Genomic DNA, 13,403 nt, shown 5'->3' with positions numbered 1-13,403 from the left:
GATCTCTTGTTGCGGCCTGTTCGCTTTGTCTTTTTAATTTTTTCTAGGCTTGTTGAGTTGTGCCCTCAGCAGAACCCCGTACTTTATGTCGTGCTGCTACTCTATGTGTGTGAATGTGGACCTTATTGTAGGTGGTGCTTTATTTATAAAACGGGGCGAAAGCCTTTTTCGATAAAACCAAAACTATAACCGAATTTTAACCCAGAACATTACACCCGAATAAACCGAAACAACTAAAAAAAGGTAAAACGGCACTATACATTCATGTGAACAGTAATCCAGAAGAAATATTAAAAATCCAAAAAAAACTGCTTCAACAGAGAACAGTAAAACCAATGAACAGAATAATACCAGAATAAATCGAAAACATTTACCCACCCAAATCATACGGTACCTGAATCGAACAACACACCAGAATAAATCAGAACAAACAGAACAGTAAACCAGCACTACGCATTCACGTGAACAGTAATTCAAAAGAAATAACAAAAAGAAAATTGCTTTCTCACGGCCGCGCTTCTTCGGCGCTAGTAAGAGCCACAACGGCTAACAAGTACACTGGAAATTTGAAACCAGTATCCAGTTTATATTGTCAGCAAAAAATGAAGAAAGAAAAATTCTTTCTTTCACATTTTTCTGTTACCAACAGAGAACAAATTTGAACATGATGATGCAGTTAGCATAGCATGAAATAATACATCAAGTAAAAAAATTTGTTTCATATATTTGCTACTTTAATTGTGCATTCTCACATGCATGATCGAACAAAAATTCCTTTTGTTTCTTAACATTAATCTTCCAACATCGGATACCCTATAAAATGGTTACTTCGGTATTAACACGTGAACAAGAAGCAAAAGACCACTTCTTTTTCTCCTATAGTAAGATCAGCCGATAAAACATGTACTACAGATGACCAAAATTTCTATTGGGCCAAACACAATTGAGGCAACGACTAGAATTTTTCTATCTCCTGAAATGTACATTGACAACAGTTGGCTGCATATTTGTCTGCTGAATCGACAGTGCAAGCGGGAAAAATGGGTGAAACAAGGAAGAGATTCTTTTTCCTCGGCTGTCGGAAGCACCAGAATCTGACCCTGCAGAAAAGGGAGATATATGCACGTGAAGTTACTCAAGAAATGCTACTAAAACAAAGTAAGACTTAGAAAAGCAAATGTACAAATAATTTCCCTCCAGTGTCCCAAAAGTGATGATATATTTTCCAATTATCAAGTCAGGTCAGGATGCAAGCGGGGCGGGTGCGGTGGATTACGTAATGAGAAAAGTCTGAAATAAACCTTGAATTTGTACCCGAAGTCTGAATCGAACCCTTACCTCGAAATCCTTTAAATTAGCACCCTATTTTTATCAATCCCAGCCGATGTTCACCCCAGACCTGTTTGTCGCACCAGGTTACGGGCGATCCCAGTTCCCAACCGGGATTACTCACTTCTCTCCCTGATCATTTGGGCCCACATGCCATCTCTGTCTTATTCCTCGCTCTCTCTTTCACTTTTTCCCGCACTCACCCTGTCGCCGGCTTCATTGGCAGCAGCCGAAGCCCGATGGACAGTACAATGTCCAGCAGCTGCTGAAGCTCGACACCAACCAGCTCATCAAGCATTTCGAATCCACACGTCCATTGCCCTCGAAGATGACAACACCCGCTTCGTCAACGCGCCTCGGAACCGCACGTCCATCGCCCGGGAGCGTACTTCTCTGCTCTACACAGCAGCGTCCTGTTGCCGTCGTTCTTGGAGACCTCACTCCGCAGTCAGATCCGGCGCCCAGACACGGACGAACTCGCACGCAGCCGCATCTGCTGGGGTGCCGCGGGATTCCCACCCAGTCGCATCCCATGGGAGAATTAGCCAGACTTATTTGTGGGGCAGGCTAACGGCCTAGCAGAAAGGCCCGCCCCAGTTGCACCCTTAAAGTCAGGTGAGATTTCTTACGTTTTGGCTTGCTCTGATGTGGTCATGTTGCCTTCATGATTACATCACTACGGTGTGGGAGCTCATGACCGTTCATTGGTCAGGTTAGACCCTGTACAATGCAAGGTGCTTATAGTAAAATAAACAGTCTAAGCAGCATGAGGCGGGTCTAAGAAAAAAAAGCAAGGAGGGTCCAAGGAAACCAAATTTGTTCCAACATTTAGCACCGATTGGGGACCCACCGCTCAGATTTTTTTCTGTACAGGAACCCACCGCTCAGATTTTTTTATTCTACCCTGTACGTTTCCCCATTGAACTTCCCTCCACCAATTCAAAAACTGGCGGCAGCAGATGGGAGGTGGGGGTGCTACCGCTAGCCTCCCTGACAGCGAGGGACAAGCACTGTGATCCACACGTGGGCCTCATCAAAGGGGAGGACCGGGGCGCTGCTCCTGCTGCTCCTATGGGGTTGAGATGAGGCTATCTTGCTTGAATTAACGAGATACGGGCATCTCGAACACCGTGCATCAAAATGCCCGTAAACGTCCAGCGCAGACTGGACACTTTGTGCCATCCAACGCCATGCATCAAATGTCCGTGGACCGGTCTGTACGCCCAAATTCTCACAAAACGGAAGCAAGCTGGGGAGGTTTGCGAGCACCCGGACAGCCGCAGGGCAGGCGTCTGACACCCATGGCCCACACAAAAAACCCACCCGAAGCCCCGCTTTTCTCACTCAGTCCCTCCCCTTTGTTTGTATCCGTGTAGTCTGAGACCCACGCCGCCACTGAACCACCCACTCCGCCGTTCAGGCCTTGCCGGACCTCTGCCGCTCTACCCGAGCGCCATCCCCAACTTTGCCTATGCCTCCCTTCCATCCCTGCTCCGGCTACCGCCGAGGTACCCTATGCCCTGCACATTGCCGTTCATGGCGGACACGGTGCCCATCAAGTGTTCGGCCGAATGCCATAGCCAAATTTATTGACATTTTTATTGTTTACTTTGAAGCAAAACACTATGCATTCGGCCGCAGAGTACTTCTACGCCAAGTTCATAGATACGTCCTCGTTAGATGAGAATGAATATAAGGATGAAACGACGATGATGTACGCGGTTATTGAAGATGCCCAACATGTGGAGATAGATCAAGGGACATCAAGTGATGAATCGGAATAGGGCACGGGGGGCATATGATGCTGGTGGACGACTACTTTGTCCCCGACGCGCTATTTGAGCCCTATTTTCGTTGTCAATTCCAGATGAGCTGAACTGTGTTCGATCACCTCTACAACGGTGTCCGGGCCTATGATGACTACTTCATCTTGAAGAAGGATGCCGTTGGAAAGATTGGATTATCTGGTTACCGAAAGTGCATGGCTGCATTGAGGATGCTTGCCTATGGCATGGACGCAGATTCGTGGGACAAGTACCTCCGGATGTCCAAAAGCACATGCCTCGAGTGATGGTCAGATTTGCTACTATGGTGGTCAAGATGTTTGGACCGAAGTACATGGGAGAATGAACTGCCGAAGACACCGCACGACTCATGGGACTGTCAGAAGCAAGAAGGTGACCAGGTATGCTCGGATTTCCGGATTCCATGCACTGGCTATGGACAAATTGCCCATATGCTCTACAGAGGCAATGTCAAGGCCATCGTAAGAAGCCCACCATCATTCTTGAAGCACGTGCATCACAAGACCTCTAGATTTGGCACTCTTTATTTGGGATGCCTGGGTCTCACAATGACATCAACTTGTTGCAGCGGCCTCCATTGCTTGCAAGGTTGTGAGGGAGAAGCTCCTCCGTGCAACTATACCATCAATTGTCATGACTACAACACGGGCTATATTATTATCTTTGTGATGATAGATATCCTTCATGGGCGACTTTCGTCAAGACCATCTCTGATCCAAGGGGTGAGAAAGATCTCACTTTGCCCAAAAGACAAGGAGCTAGAAAGGATGTGGAGAGGACATTTGGAGTGCTCCAAGCCCGTTTTGCGGTTCTTCGAGGACCTGCAAAAGTATGGGATCCAAAGATGTTGTGGGAGGTGGTCATAGCGTGTGTGATCATGCACAACATGATTGCAGAGGATGAGTGCGACGAAGTTTGCCAGTCTAGAATTTGAGCAAATGAGTCTTGACCAATGTTGACTTCTCATGCGGATACAAGTTCAAATTGATATAGTTCCACACACCCTAGTTCTAGAATCTAGATGCTTGGTCACAGCAATGGATCAAGAGTTACCTGGTTTTATCTTAAATTTGACGACATTTGGTTGCCTCACTGATATAAATTTTATAGGATACTCTGTGCAATGCCTATGCCGATCAATTGCTGAAAACAGCTGCAAACAAGGAAACGAAAGTACACGATATATCAAATGAAGGGAAAATTACTATCATGCACTTGAGTATGACAAAATCGAGAAGATAAACAAAGTAATGGAATGTCATAAAAATGATTTAGAAAGTTCAAGTTGGACACATCTAAACCACTGCTGTCATTACTCCTCATCACGATGGAAACCCTCATATTGCATAGGTTAGCGTTGAGCTAAATTACTACTTTACTACAGCAATGAAAAAGCCATTAGTCGAAAACAAGTGTAGTGTTATACTATATCAATAAAACAACTCGCACATTGTATAGGAACAGGGATACTAAATTTCCAAGAAATATCTAGCCTACCCAGGCCTTCTGCGAAGTAGGAGGGGTTAAACTTACACCTCAACCCAACCTCATGCAGGGGCTAAGCTTGCATTTTAGCAACAGTGCTTAGCACCCACTACTCTCTCCTTAGCTGGAACCCACAAAAGAAATATTGCAGCCTGCTGACCCACCTTCCCGATTTGAATCGCCTGCCACTGCTTCTCTCAGCGCCGATCTCATCAAATTAAATAGAACTAAAAATTTAATGCCGCACCACTCTTTTCCTTCATGCCAACCGCACCTACTCTCACATTTCTCTTTCCTCAGATCACCAGCAACCACCCCTCTCAATGGCAATGTAGCTGCATCTTCACTCTCCCAACTAATATGCAAAATCATCACCAAGTTACCAACATGCAAACAGCCAATCATCTCCCAGGCCAACAGGACCTCTGACCATCAGTGCAGTGCATAGTATCTATTTGCAGTAATAATGTCATAACAAGTGAGAAAAAACATAGCGGCTCCATTTTCAAGTATAACCAATATGTGGAAGTCAGATGTTAATACTAACATTCTAAGTAGAAAAACATTTTATAAGATGCTGCTCTGCAGTACTCCCTCCATTTTTGTATACAAGGCCACTTAGTTTTTCGTGTCAAATGTTGACTTATAATTTTGGTCAACAAAATATGAACTAAATGTCATAAAAAATATATCATCAGAAAGTTCTTTGAAATGTGCATCCAATGAAATACTTTTTATGGCATATAACTCACTTTTTGTTGGTAAAATTAGTGGTCAAAGTTAAGACATAAAAGTATGAAATGGCCTTGTATAAGGGAATGAGGGGGTATTATTTTTTTGCGATAACTCTGCACATCTAATCTCTGTTTTGTTGTTATTTATTCAAAGATGATAGAAGCTATACACATTACATGCCACAAATAGCAGGATATACAATGTCCTGCTCAGAGTTTTGAAGAATCATTGGTTCAATGAAAGACTTAAAGTAAGCCCAACGCAACAATATCAAATGTTTACACATTCCAGTTAATAATGTATTAACATGTGCTTCATGTTCAATTTTCTACAGAAGCCATATTGATTGCTTGACAAAAGCGAAAAAGAGGTTGGTGACTCGAGTAAAAGCACATGAACACTTGCAGGATATTATGGTATGACACTCAAGCCAGAAAACTAGCCAAACTGGAACTACTGTATAACATATATTCAAACAAGCTGTAGAACAAACCTTCTCATCATAACGAAAAATTGACAGATCAAAGTATGGTGAAGGACTTTGTGATTGGCAAGTGTAAGGCAATGACGCCATCATCTTTTTCACAAACTGCTAAACAGAAAACAAGTAGCAAACTAGCAATCATCAAAAGGTTCATCATTACATAACAAAAGAGGTAAATTGTTGACAAATCAGATGCCTTAAGAGTACACAAATGAGAAATATGTAGTAAGTATAGTTATTATCAAGAAATAAGCCATCAGCAACAAGTGACCGTTTCACACCTTTAGTTTTTTTCATCTGAAAGGTATGGATTTCTAACATTTTTCACAAGCATACCACCTCATCTGGAACTTCATGTAAGTTGGTATATAAAACTGAAAAGGCATGACAACCACCAGAAAATAAGCTTAAAGCTAAAAAAAAGTTTGCTTTTTCTTAGTTGATTCACTGAAACCTGAAACAAATTGGAATTCTAGTACTACTAGAACTGACGCATGCTCAGGAAGCTAACCTGCAAGGATACAACTCATTTTAGCCCTACATTATTTGTAATTCTCCACATTATATCCAAGAAAATCTCTTTGTATTATGCAATTTATTCTGAACATAAATATCCAAGAAAACTGTTTTTTATATTGTATGTTATGTATGTTATATCCAAGAAAACCTCTTTTCCTAAAACAATTGTGGAAATTGTGCATGCTATTACAGTATTACTAGAATACGTTGAACCATTTCAGTACAGTCGACAATCAGTGCATCATCCTTGGAAATAAGGAGACCATTAGCGCCGCGACATGCACAAATCCTCACATCTTGTCGAGGCATTTAAATGGAACAGATCAATAGAATGGTTTACAAAAAATGCATCATATATTCATATGACTTGCGTTATCAACATTACCTGTGAGGGGCTGCTTGCTTTACTTTTAATGGTGCGGAGTTGATCAGGAGCATGAACACTATTGGGATTGGACGAGATAAATTTCTCATGCAAAGAATTTTGAGGATTTGCATGGAAATGATCATAATAATGTTCAAACAATGAATACAGCTCCTCCGAAGAATTCTGCTGACAAACTATGTATTATGTTCAAACACAAGGGAAAATATATCAAATCACTTGAACAGCATTTCTGATGATCATGGATACCTGATAGAGTGACACAATCTCGGTCGTCTCCATGTTGTACACAGCAAAGAATGCTAGGTTTTGATCAGTGCTTCGAGTAACCTAAAGAAATATATTAGAGCATCTGCAATTAGATGGTGACAAGATGCGAATAAAATACTGGTAAGATGTCAGGAGAAAATAGATTTACCCTTCCATTGACACTACCAAACTTGATAAATAGGTGATGGCGATCCAAAAACTGTACCTGTTCCACTATCATGTTATAAACACCTCTTGCAAAAATTCTTTAGCAGAAAACAATGTGTTCAGTGAACAACATAGTCCCTGTAAATACTTAGGTTACTGATAGCTAGCTAAAATGAACAACAAAAACTGTAAGTGAAGAATTTAAATTTTTAATCTAACAGAAAAATGAAGGGATGAAGTAGGAGAAAAAAATCTCACTTAGAAGACTGCAGAGAAGGCATAAGACTTACAAAGTAAACCAGCCAAAACCAGGAACAGAAAGGAGACAAAACCTAGGCTAGCCAATACTTAAGAATAACGAGAAGAGAGAAGAAAGAAAGAACCAAGGCAAAAGAAAAACAGAGCAAAATCCTACTGCTATTGTGATTCATTTAAGCTAGTCTTGAAAGTATTTATAGGTACCTTCCATATGATAAGATCCACATAGTCTTGAAAGTGAAAATAAAATTTCTTCTTCAGGTGCTGGACCCTCTGCAAATAAAAATTACCATTTCAAACAAGTAGAGATAAAACATTTTTCCTTCACAACAAAAACCACACCGACCAAGAAAGAAGGGGGCGTAAGCAATTAAGCATAAGTTTGTTTTAAGAATTCAAAAGATGCAAGATTCACTGTAGACGATAATGACAGGGAGTGCAAATATTTTAGCAGTGAATGCAAAAAAATAGAGATGATTTTAAGCATCATAATTGACTTGAGGATTCAAAATATTGAGATCAACCTGGGAATAACCAAGCGAGTAAGAATGCAAAGCACAGATCAAGATCACATAGCAAATGAATGAATGGCGTGTAAGATAGCTAAGTATCTAACCAAAGCCTGATCAGGTTCCTCATTCCATGTCTTGCGGAAAATAAATGATAGCAACCGTTGCTTGATGCCAGGAAGAAAAGAACTCCCTTGTGCAGCCTGCAAGCATAAACTCAATTATCAGTTTCGTAGTTCACAAGTTCAATATCAGACGATTTCCAATTAGTCTTGTTCAAGGATTGCAGATTGCAGACATGAAGGTTTGCTCAAGCCTCCAAAGGCTATTTGCTGTATAGAAATGATGTGGGTAAAACAAAGACTATTTTCAGACAACAATTAGAAGAGATGAACGAAAGAATATCAAACAACGAGCGCACAAAGCTAATTTTTTGGGAAAGGTTGCTCTTCTTCTTCCCCCGCTCCTCCCCCCGTGTCGTCCCTGCGGGCGACCGGGGGCAAACCCTAGAGCGCCGCCAGCGTCCTCTCTCCTCCTCGCCTCCCTCCCCCGGCATAGGTGGTGGCGGGGAACTGGCTCCTCTTAGCTCAGGGTGCGGCTGGCGCGGAACAGCTTCTTGTGCGGGGGTGGTGGGCTGGCGCGGGGCCCTCTGGCCCGACGGCGGGCGCGCGGGTCGATGGCACGTGCAGCGTATGCTGGTGCGGTGGCGGGCTGCTGCTGGCCGTGGTGTGGCGGCCGCGAGTCTGCTCGGGCGGGTGCGTGCGACCCGTTCCCTGGCCAGGTCCGGCCGGATCTGGCTCGGGGCGGCTGGGGCGCGGCGCAGGCAGTGACCAGAGACCCAGACCCGGCTGAGTCTTTGGGGGGCGATGTGTTGCGTCCGTCTCAGGTGGGTGGGCGCGGGCAGGCCTCCGGCCAAAACTGGCCTCCTGGCTCAAGGTGGCGGCGCGGGGGTAGGCCGGCGTCCTTGGGTGGCGCGGGTTGGTGGTGCGTGTCGGCCGGATCTGGCATTTTCCGACGGGCAGCGCGGATTGGGGCACCTGCCAGGCATGGCTGTTGCTCCAGCTGTGGGCAGCAACGGCGAGGCGGCTCGTCCCTCTTGTGGCAGCTTCGGCATCACAGCAGCTCGACAGGTCGGCTGCGGTGGCGGCTGGATTTCCGGCGTCGGCTCGTTTGTAGGCGGCCCGGTTGGACCTTCGTTCCATCTCCTGGACCTTCGTTCCATCTCCTTGGCATCCGGCCGCTATCTTCGTGATTGGTTGGCCCTCCCCAGCTGCGGTCCATCACTCGTCTCGCACCCGGCAGCAGGACCGAGCTCGTCTCGTGCCCGGCAGCAGGACTGACCTTGTCTCGCACCCAGCAGCAGGACCGAGCTCGTCTCGCGCCCAGCAACAGGACCATGCTCGTCTCGCGCCCGGTGCCGCAGGACGGGTCGATGGAGGCCAGTTTTGGCCGGCCCATTTTGTCTTGGCACTGGGGGCAGCCTAGTGGTGCGAAAGACGGGTCCTTTCCGCTCGTATCTTTGGTTGGGGTAGCGGCAGGTCTTGGGTGAGGTGGTGTCAAGGTCTTGGATGCCTGGGCGGCGGCCCTGGTGGTGGGTCCGCGGTGCTCATGGGCAGAGCCGCGGCTTGGTGTTGCCCGGTTGCCACGGCTGTGTGGGCGGCGTGGTAACCGGGGTGTGGCGTTCGGTGGCGGTGAGTGGTGGCCGGAGTGAAAACCTGTTCCAACTTCGGATGGACCGGCAGCAGCAAAGCTTGCTCCCTTCTTGAAGGCGTCGTTGCGGCTCTCATTGCCCGTCATGTTGCTCCAGAGGAAACTCTGATCCTCGGATCGGGCGGTGGCGGCGCTCCGGTGTCATCCCCTTCTTGAAGGCGCCGCCTTGGAGCCCACGGTTCGTCATATGCGGCTTCACTTCTTCGCGGTGGCGTGTTCACAGCTGTAGCCCCCGGCTGCTCTTGTAGTGCTAGGGATGTTGTTGATGCGCTCAGCGCCTATGTGTCCTGCCTTGGGGGTGTGTGCGTGTGTTGCGCGGCCGTGCGTTTACACGGTGTTGTTGATCGTTGCTTTATATATAAAGCGGGGTGAAAGTCTTTTTTTGTAAAGAATATCAAATAAAAAATAGAGAGTTCGATAGTAAACCAGAGATTTATAATGATATTGCCGGATGAACTACAATTGTATGTCTCACTAAACCATGTGGTATGTAGTACACATGTTCCAAAAGTGATCATATAACTGATAGGTAGATCGCAAACCGGAAGAAACAAATATGAGAAAATGAATGCAACCCATGTACAAACTGCAGACCCAGCAATCTTAAAAAATACAAACATTTGCATGTACCTGGCCATGTGAATAAAGAAATAGTTCGTCATCTTCCCGGCAAAATGCACCAATTCTCCGTACCTCAACAAGGCTGCCTGAATCTCGGATTTGTAGGACATGTATTGTCTGATATCGAAGAGAGACAATGCAAACCAGATCCTCATACAAGTAAGCACCAATACTATGAGCCAAATTGATAAAATCATTGCAGAAAGCTTTCTCGTCTAGTATTGCACCATCTTCTAGCCTAATAACACAAATACAGATGTGCTAATCCACCAAATGTAGGGAAGCATGGTTACAGAATATATTTTAGTTTAAAGCTGCATTCTTCCTAAATCGGGACAAATAGATAACTGTACCTTACAAGATAGAAAGTTATTTTCTCAATTGATGGTACCCCGTGAATTGCACCCTCGGTGACACTTGATTCATTACTTCGTGCAGTTGACGTTGCAAATAAGCCATATTGATGGCACTCCATGTAAAGGAAAAAGTCCTCACAAATGTACTCATTGCTGGATGCAAGTGAGATTGAGTAGAGCTGCTTAAAGAAACTGTCAAATCTCTCTGCATTGGCCGGAAGATCATGAGAATCACATTCTTCATGGCATGAAAACGTTAACCAGATGGGACGGTACACAATCAAATCTTGGTGGTTTCGACTAAAGGCCACAAGATACTTGCCATCATCGGTGAACTTGCGAAACGAATAGTCTGGGCAATCTATGCCGTATATAGTGTAACTTGGAACCAAATTCTCATAGAATTGTCTGACAGTATTAACCTGTCAACAATGGAAAAGGGAAGGAGAAGAAAGACCAGTTAGATCTTCTTAAGTTGCAAAATAAAAAGGTTGCAGAAATTTGCTCCCATCACAAGTTCACAACCAAGACTCAATATGAAGAGCATGCTAGAACACCAAAGCATGTGAGTTCCAATAATTACAGGAAGACAACACACATTGGTCATCAACAATATACAGCAACAAGTGTGAATTATGTCTACCTAATAGAAAGATATGAGCCTACATTCTTGAACTTTAACTTTTGACAGTTACACTCCCCATCTTGGGTAACGAATATCTTTATCTAAAAGTTAGTATTGTCACAACATCAAGTCTGTAGATTTTGTGCATGTTTGATCTATCCTAGATTATGGACACATGCAATAACAAATTCATCCATATTACATGTATTTTTATTTTCAGTTCACACATTAGGCAATTGTTCACTTATCTGTTCATGCTTGATAGGTGTACTGCACTACATAACAACTCTCCCAAAAAAATACTCTCAATTCAGCAGTCCAAGGATTTTGTTGCATTATTCCTCAAACCCAGTTTCAAGCTTGACATCCTACACCATTGTTTTGCTTTCCGAACCATAAACTAGTTAACTAAATTACTTGACATAGATAATTGTCTAAGACTCTAAGTCATAGGGATAAGATAATCATGCACCGCCCCTGTTGTACAGATTACCCTAAACTTGTTAAGGTGATAGGTGGAAAGTTGTCAGTTCACTTGGAGCATTGCCTACTACATTTGACCTCTTATTTTTTTCGTGACATTTCACTGCTTATGAGCTAATACTTATTCACAAAGCATGACATTGTCGCATTAATATTTTTCTATGTATCCCACTGTGTGGCATCAAAATGGCTTAATACCAGGGGTGTCATTAGCTCTAGACTCTAGATATCTCTGGCAAATATCTTAGCCACAGTTTCCATACTACAACACAGACAGGAGTACCATAGTCAACAGTAGAACCCCAAAAATGGGGCCTCACCCCACCCACAAACCCTCCAGAGGCCAAAGGCTAAGCACGTGTAGCAACGGCAACCACAGCGGCTTTGGCTAGGGTTTCTCGTGCCTCCCGCCGATGCCGCCGTCGGTCTACCTCGTCTCTTGTGGTCTTAGGGCAATGGAGGTGCGGTGGATCCCGGCCCTTGCTGGCGGGCGGGGGGGAGGGGTCCGTTTTCATGTTTTTTCTGAGTTTTGTTTGGGTTTGTGTCCTGCTCAGAGAGGCGAGGCGGCGGCGGCTCTTTGAAGATGGAATAAGGTTCTCCCCACCTAGTCTCCGTCCCTGTGGTGTTTCTAGCATCGTTGGAGGGCGTGTGAAGGTTTGTCTCGAGCGGATCTCGCGGGATTCGGTCGGCGTTTGTCTTTGGTGGATTCAGGTGGATCATGTCTTCGTGTGTCTATAGGTTATCTTTCCGATCTACGTTTCTCTTCATCGGTGGTGGTTGTTGTTCTGGTGCGGTGGTCTTATGGGAACTTAGCACGACGACTTCCTGACTGTCTACTACAACAAGGTTTGCCCTGCTCCGATGAGGGAGGGGCGATGACGGCGGTGCCTCTTCATCTCGCTCCAGTGCTTGTAGTCATCGCTAGATGGTCTACAGACCTGGATATACTTTTTACTTCTAGTGTTCTTTGTACTACCTTGACAGTTGATGAATAGATCAAAAGTTTTTCTCGTAAAAGAAGAAATCGGCAACCACAGCGACACCACCCTCTGCCCGCCCTAACGCAAGGAAAGCAGCCGCATTCGGCCGCCCTCCGCGTGCCCACAGTCGCAAGGGCACTACCCCTATCACCAATTCTGAGGGTTAGCGGGGCGGGAGGAAGGAGGAAGAAGCGTACGGTTGCGCCGGGGCGCGGAGAGAGAAACTGCCGGTCGAACACCCTTGAGGCAAGGTTGCCGCTGCGGAAGAAGCCCACCATCACTGCACCACCCGTGGCCGACGCCGGCGCGGAAGCATCGGAAGCGCACGCGCCGGAGAGGGTGGGGGTTGGGCGGCGGGGATTACTACTATTTGCCGCTGGTGTGGATGTGAGAGGGTGGGAACTGGGTCTGGGAAAGGGGATTTTTGCTTGTGGTGTGGGCATTTCCCTATGCTTGTGGTGTGGATGTGAGGTTGAGAGCTCATTATTTTAAGCGAGACTCCCCCCTCCCGCGAGCGGGGGGGGGGGGGGGGGGGGGGGGGGGGGGGCGGGGACCCTAGCCGCCGGCCCAGGGCCCTCCTTCCCCTTCTTCTCTCGTTGCCGCCGCCACAGCAAGCTGATGGCCAAAGCCCGGCCAGCATCGGCGGCGGCCGGACGTTTTCCTTCCCTTGCTCGGTTCTTGGTGGCGCGGGCCGTCGGAAGT

The 13,403-nt window shown here is 45.8% G+C and overlaps 1 protein-coding gene across 3 annotated transcripts; it reads right to left on the bottom strand.

Annotated features, from left to right (window-relative positions):
* Nucleotides 1-704: 704 nt before the first annotated feature.
* Nucleotides 705-13,145, bottom strand: LOC123085700 (light-mediated development protein DET1). Of its 3 annotated transcripts, XR_006439854.1 has the most exons (12): nt 12,899-13,145; nt 10,611-11,035; nt 10,267-10,495; nt 8,034-8,129; nt 7,622-7,690; nt 7,161-7,217; nt 6,992-7,072; nt 6,743-6,907; nt 5,848-5,943; nt 4,784-4,974; nt 4,188-4,287; nt 932-1,100 (listed from the first exon to the last, which is right to left on the bottom strand). XR_006439854.1 is itself a non-coding variant. In XM_044507383.1 (11 exons), exons 1-11 carry the CDS (start codon nt 13,142-13,144, stop codon nt 967-969), a joined length of 1,698 nt encoding a protein of 565 aa, XP_044363318.1. In that variant the 5' UTR covers nt 13,145; the 3' UTR covers nt 705-966. The 3 variants fall into 3 exon arrangements, 2 of the variants coding, with proteins under 2 accessions (XP_044363318.1, XP_044363319.1); XM_044507383.1 differs by lacking the exon at nt 4,784-4,974 and having other exon boundaries at nt 705-1,100; XM_044507384.1 differs by lacking the exons at nt 4,188-4,287; nt 4,784-4,974 and having other exon boundaries at nt 705-1,100.
* Nucleotides 13,146-13,403: the final 258 nt, after the last annotated feature.

This window comes from Triticum aestivum, chromosome 4A, assembly GCF_018294505.1.
Source record: "Triticum aestivum cultivar Chinese Spring chromosome 4A, IWGSC CS RefSeq v2.1, whole genome shotgun sequence".
Lineage (NCBI taxonomy): Eukaryota > Viridiplantae > Streptophyta > Magnoliopsida > Poales > Poaceae > Triticum > Triticum aestivum.
Note: the sequence above shows the minus strand (reverse complement) of the source record. Positions and strands in the feature narration are given on the sequence as shown.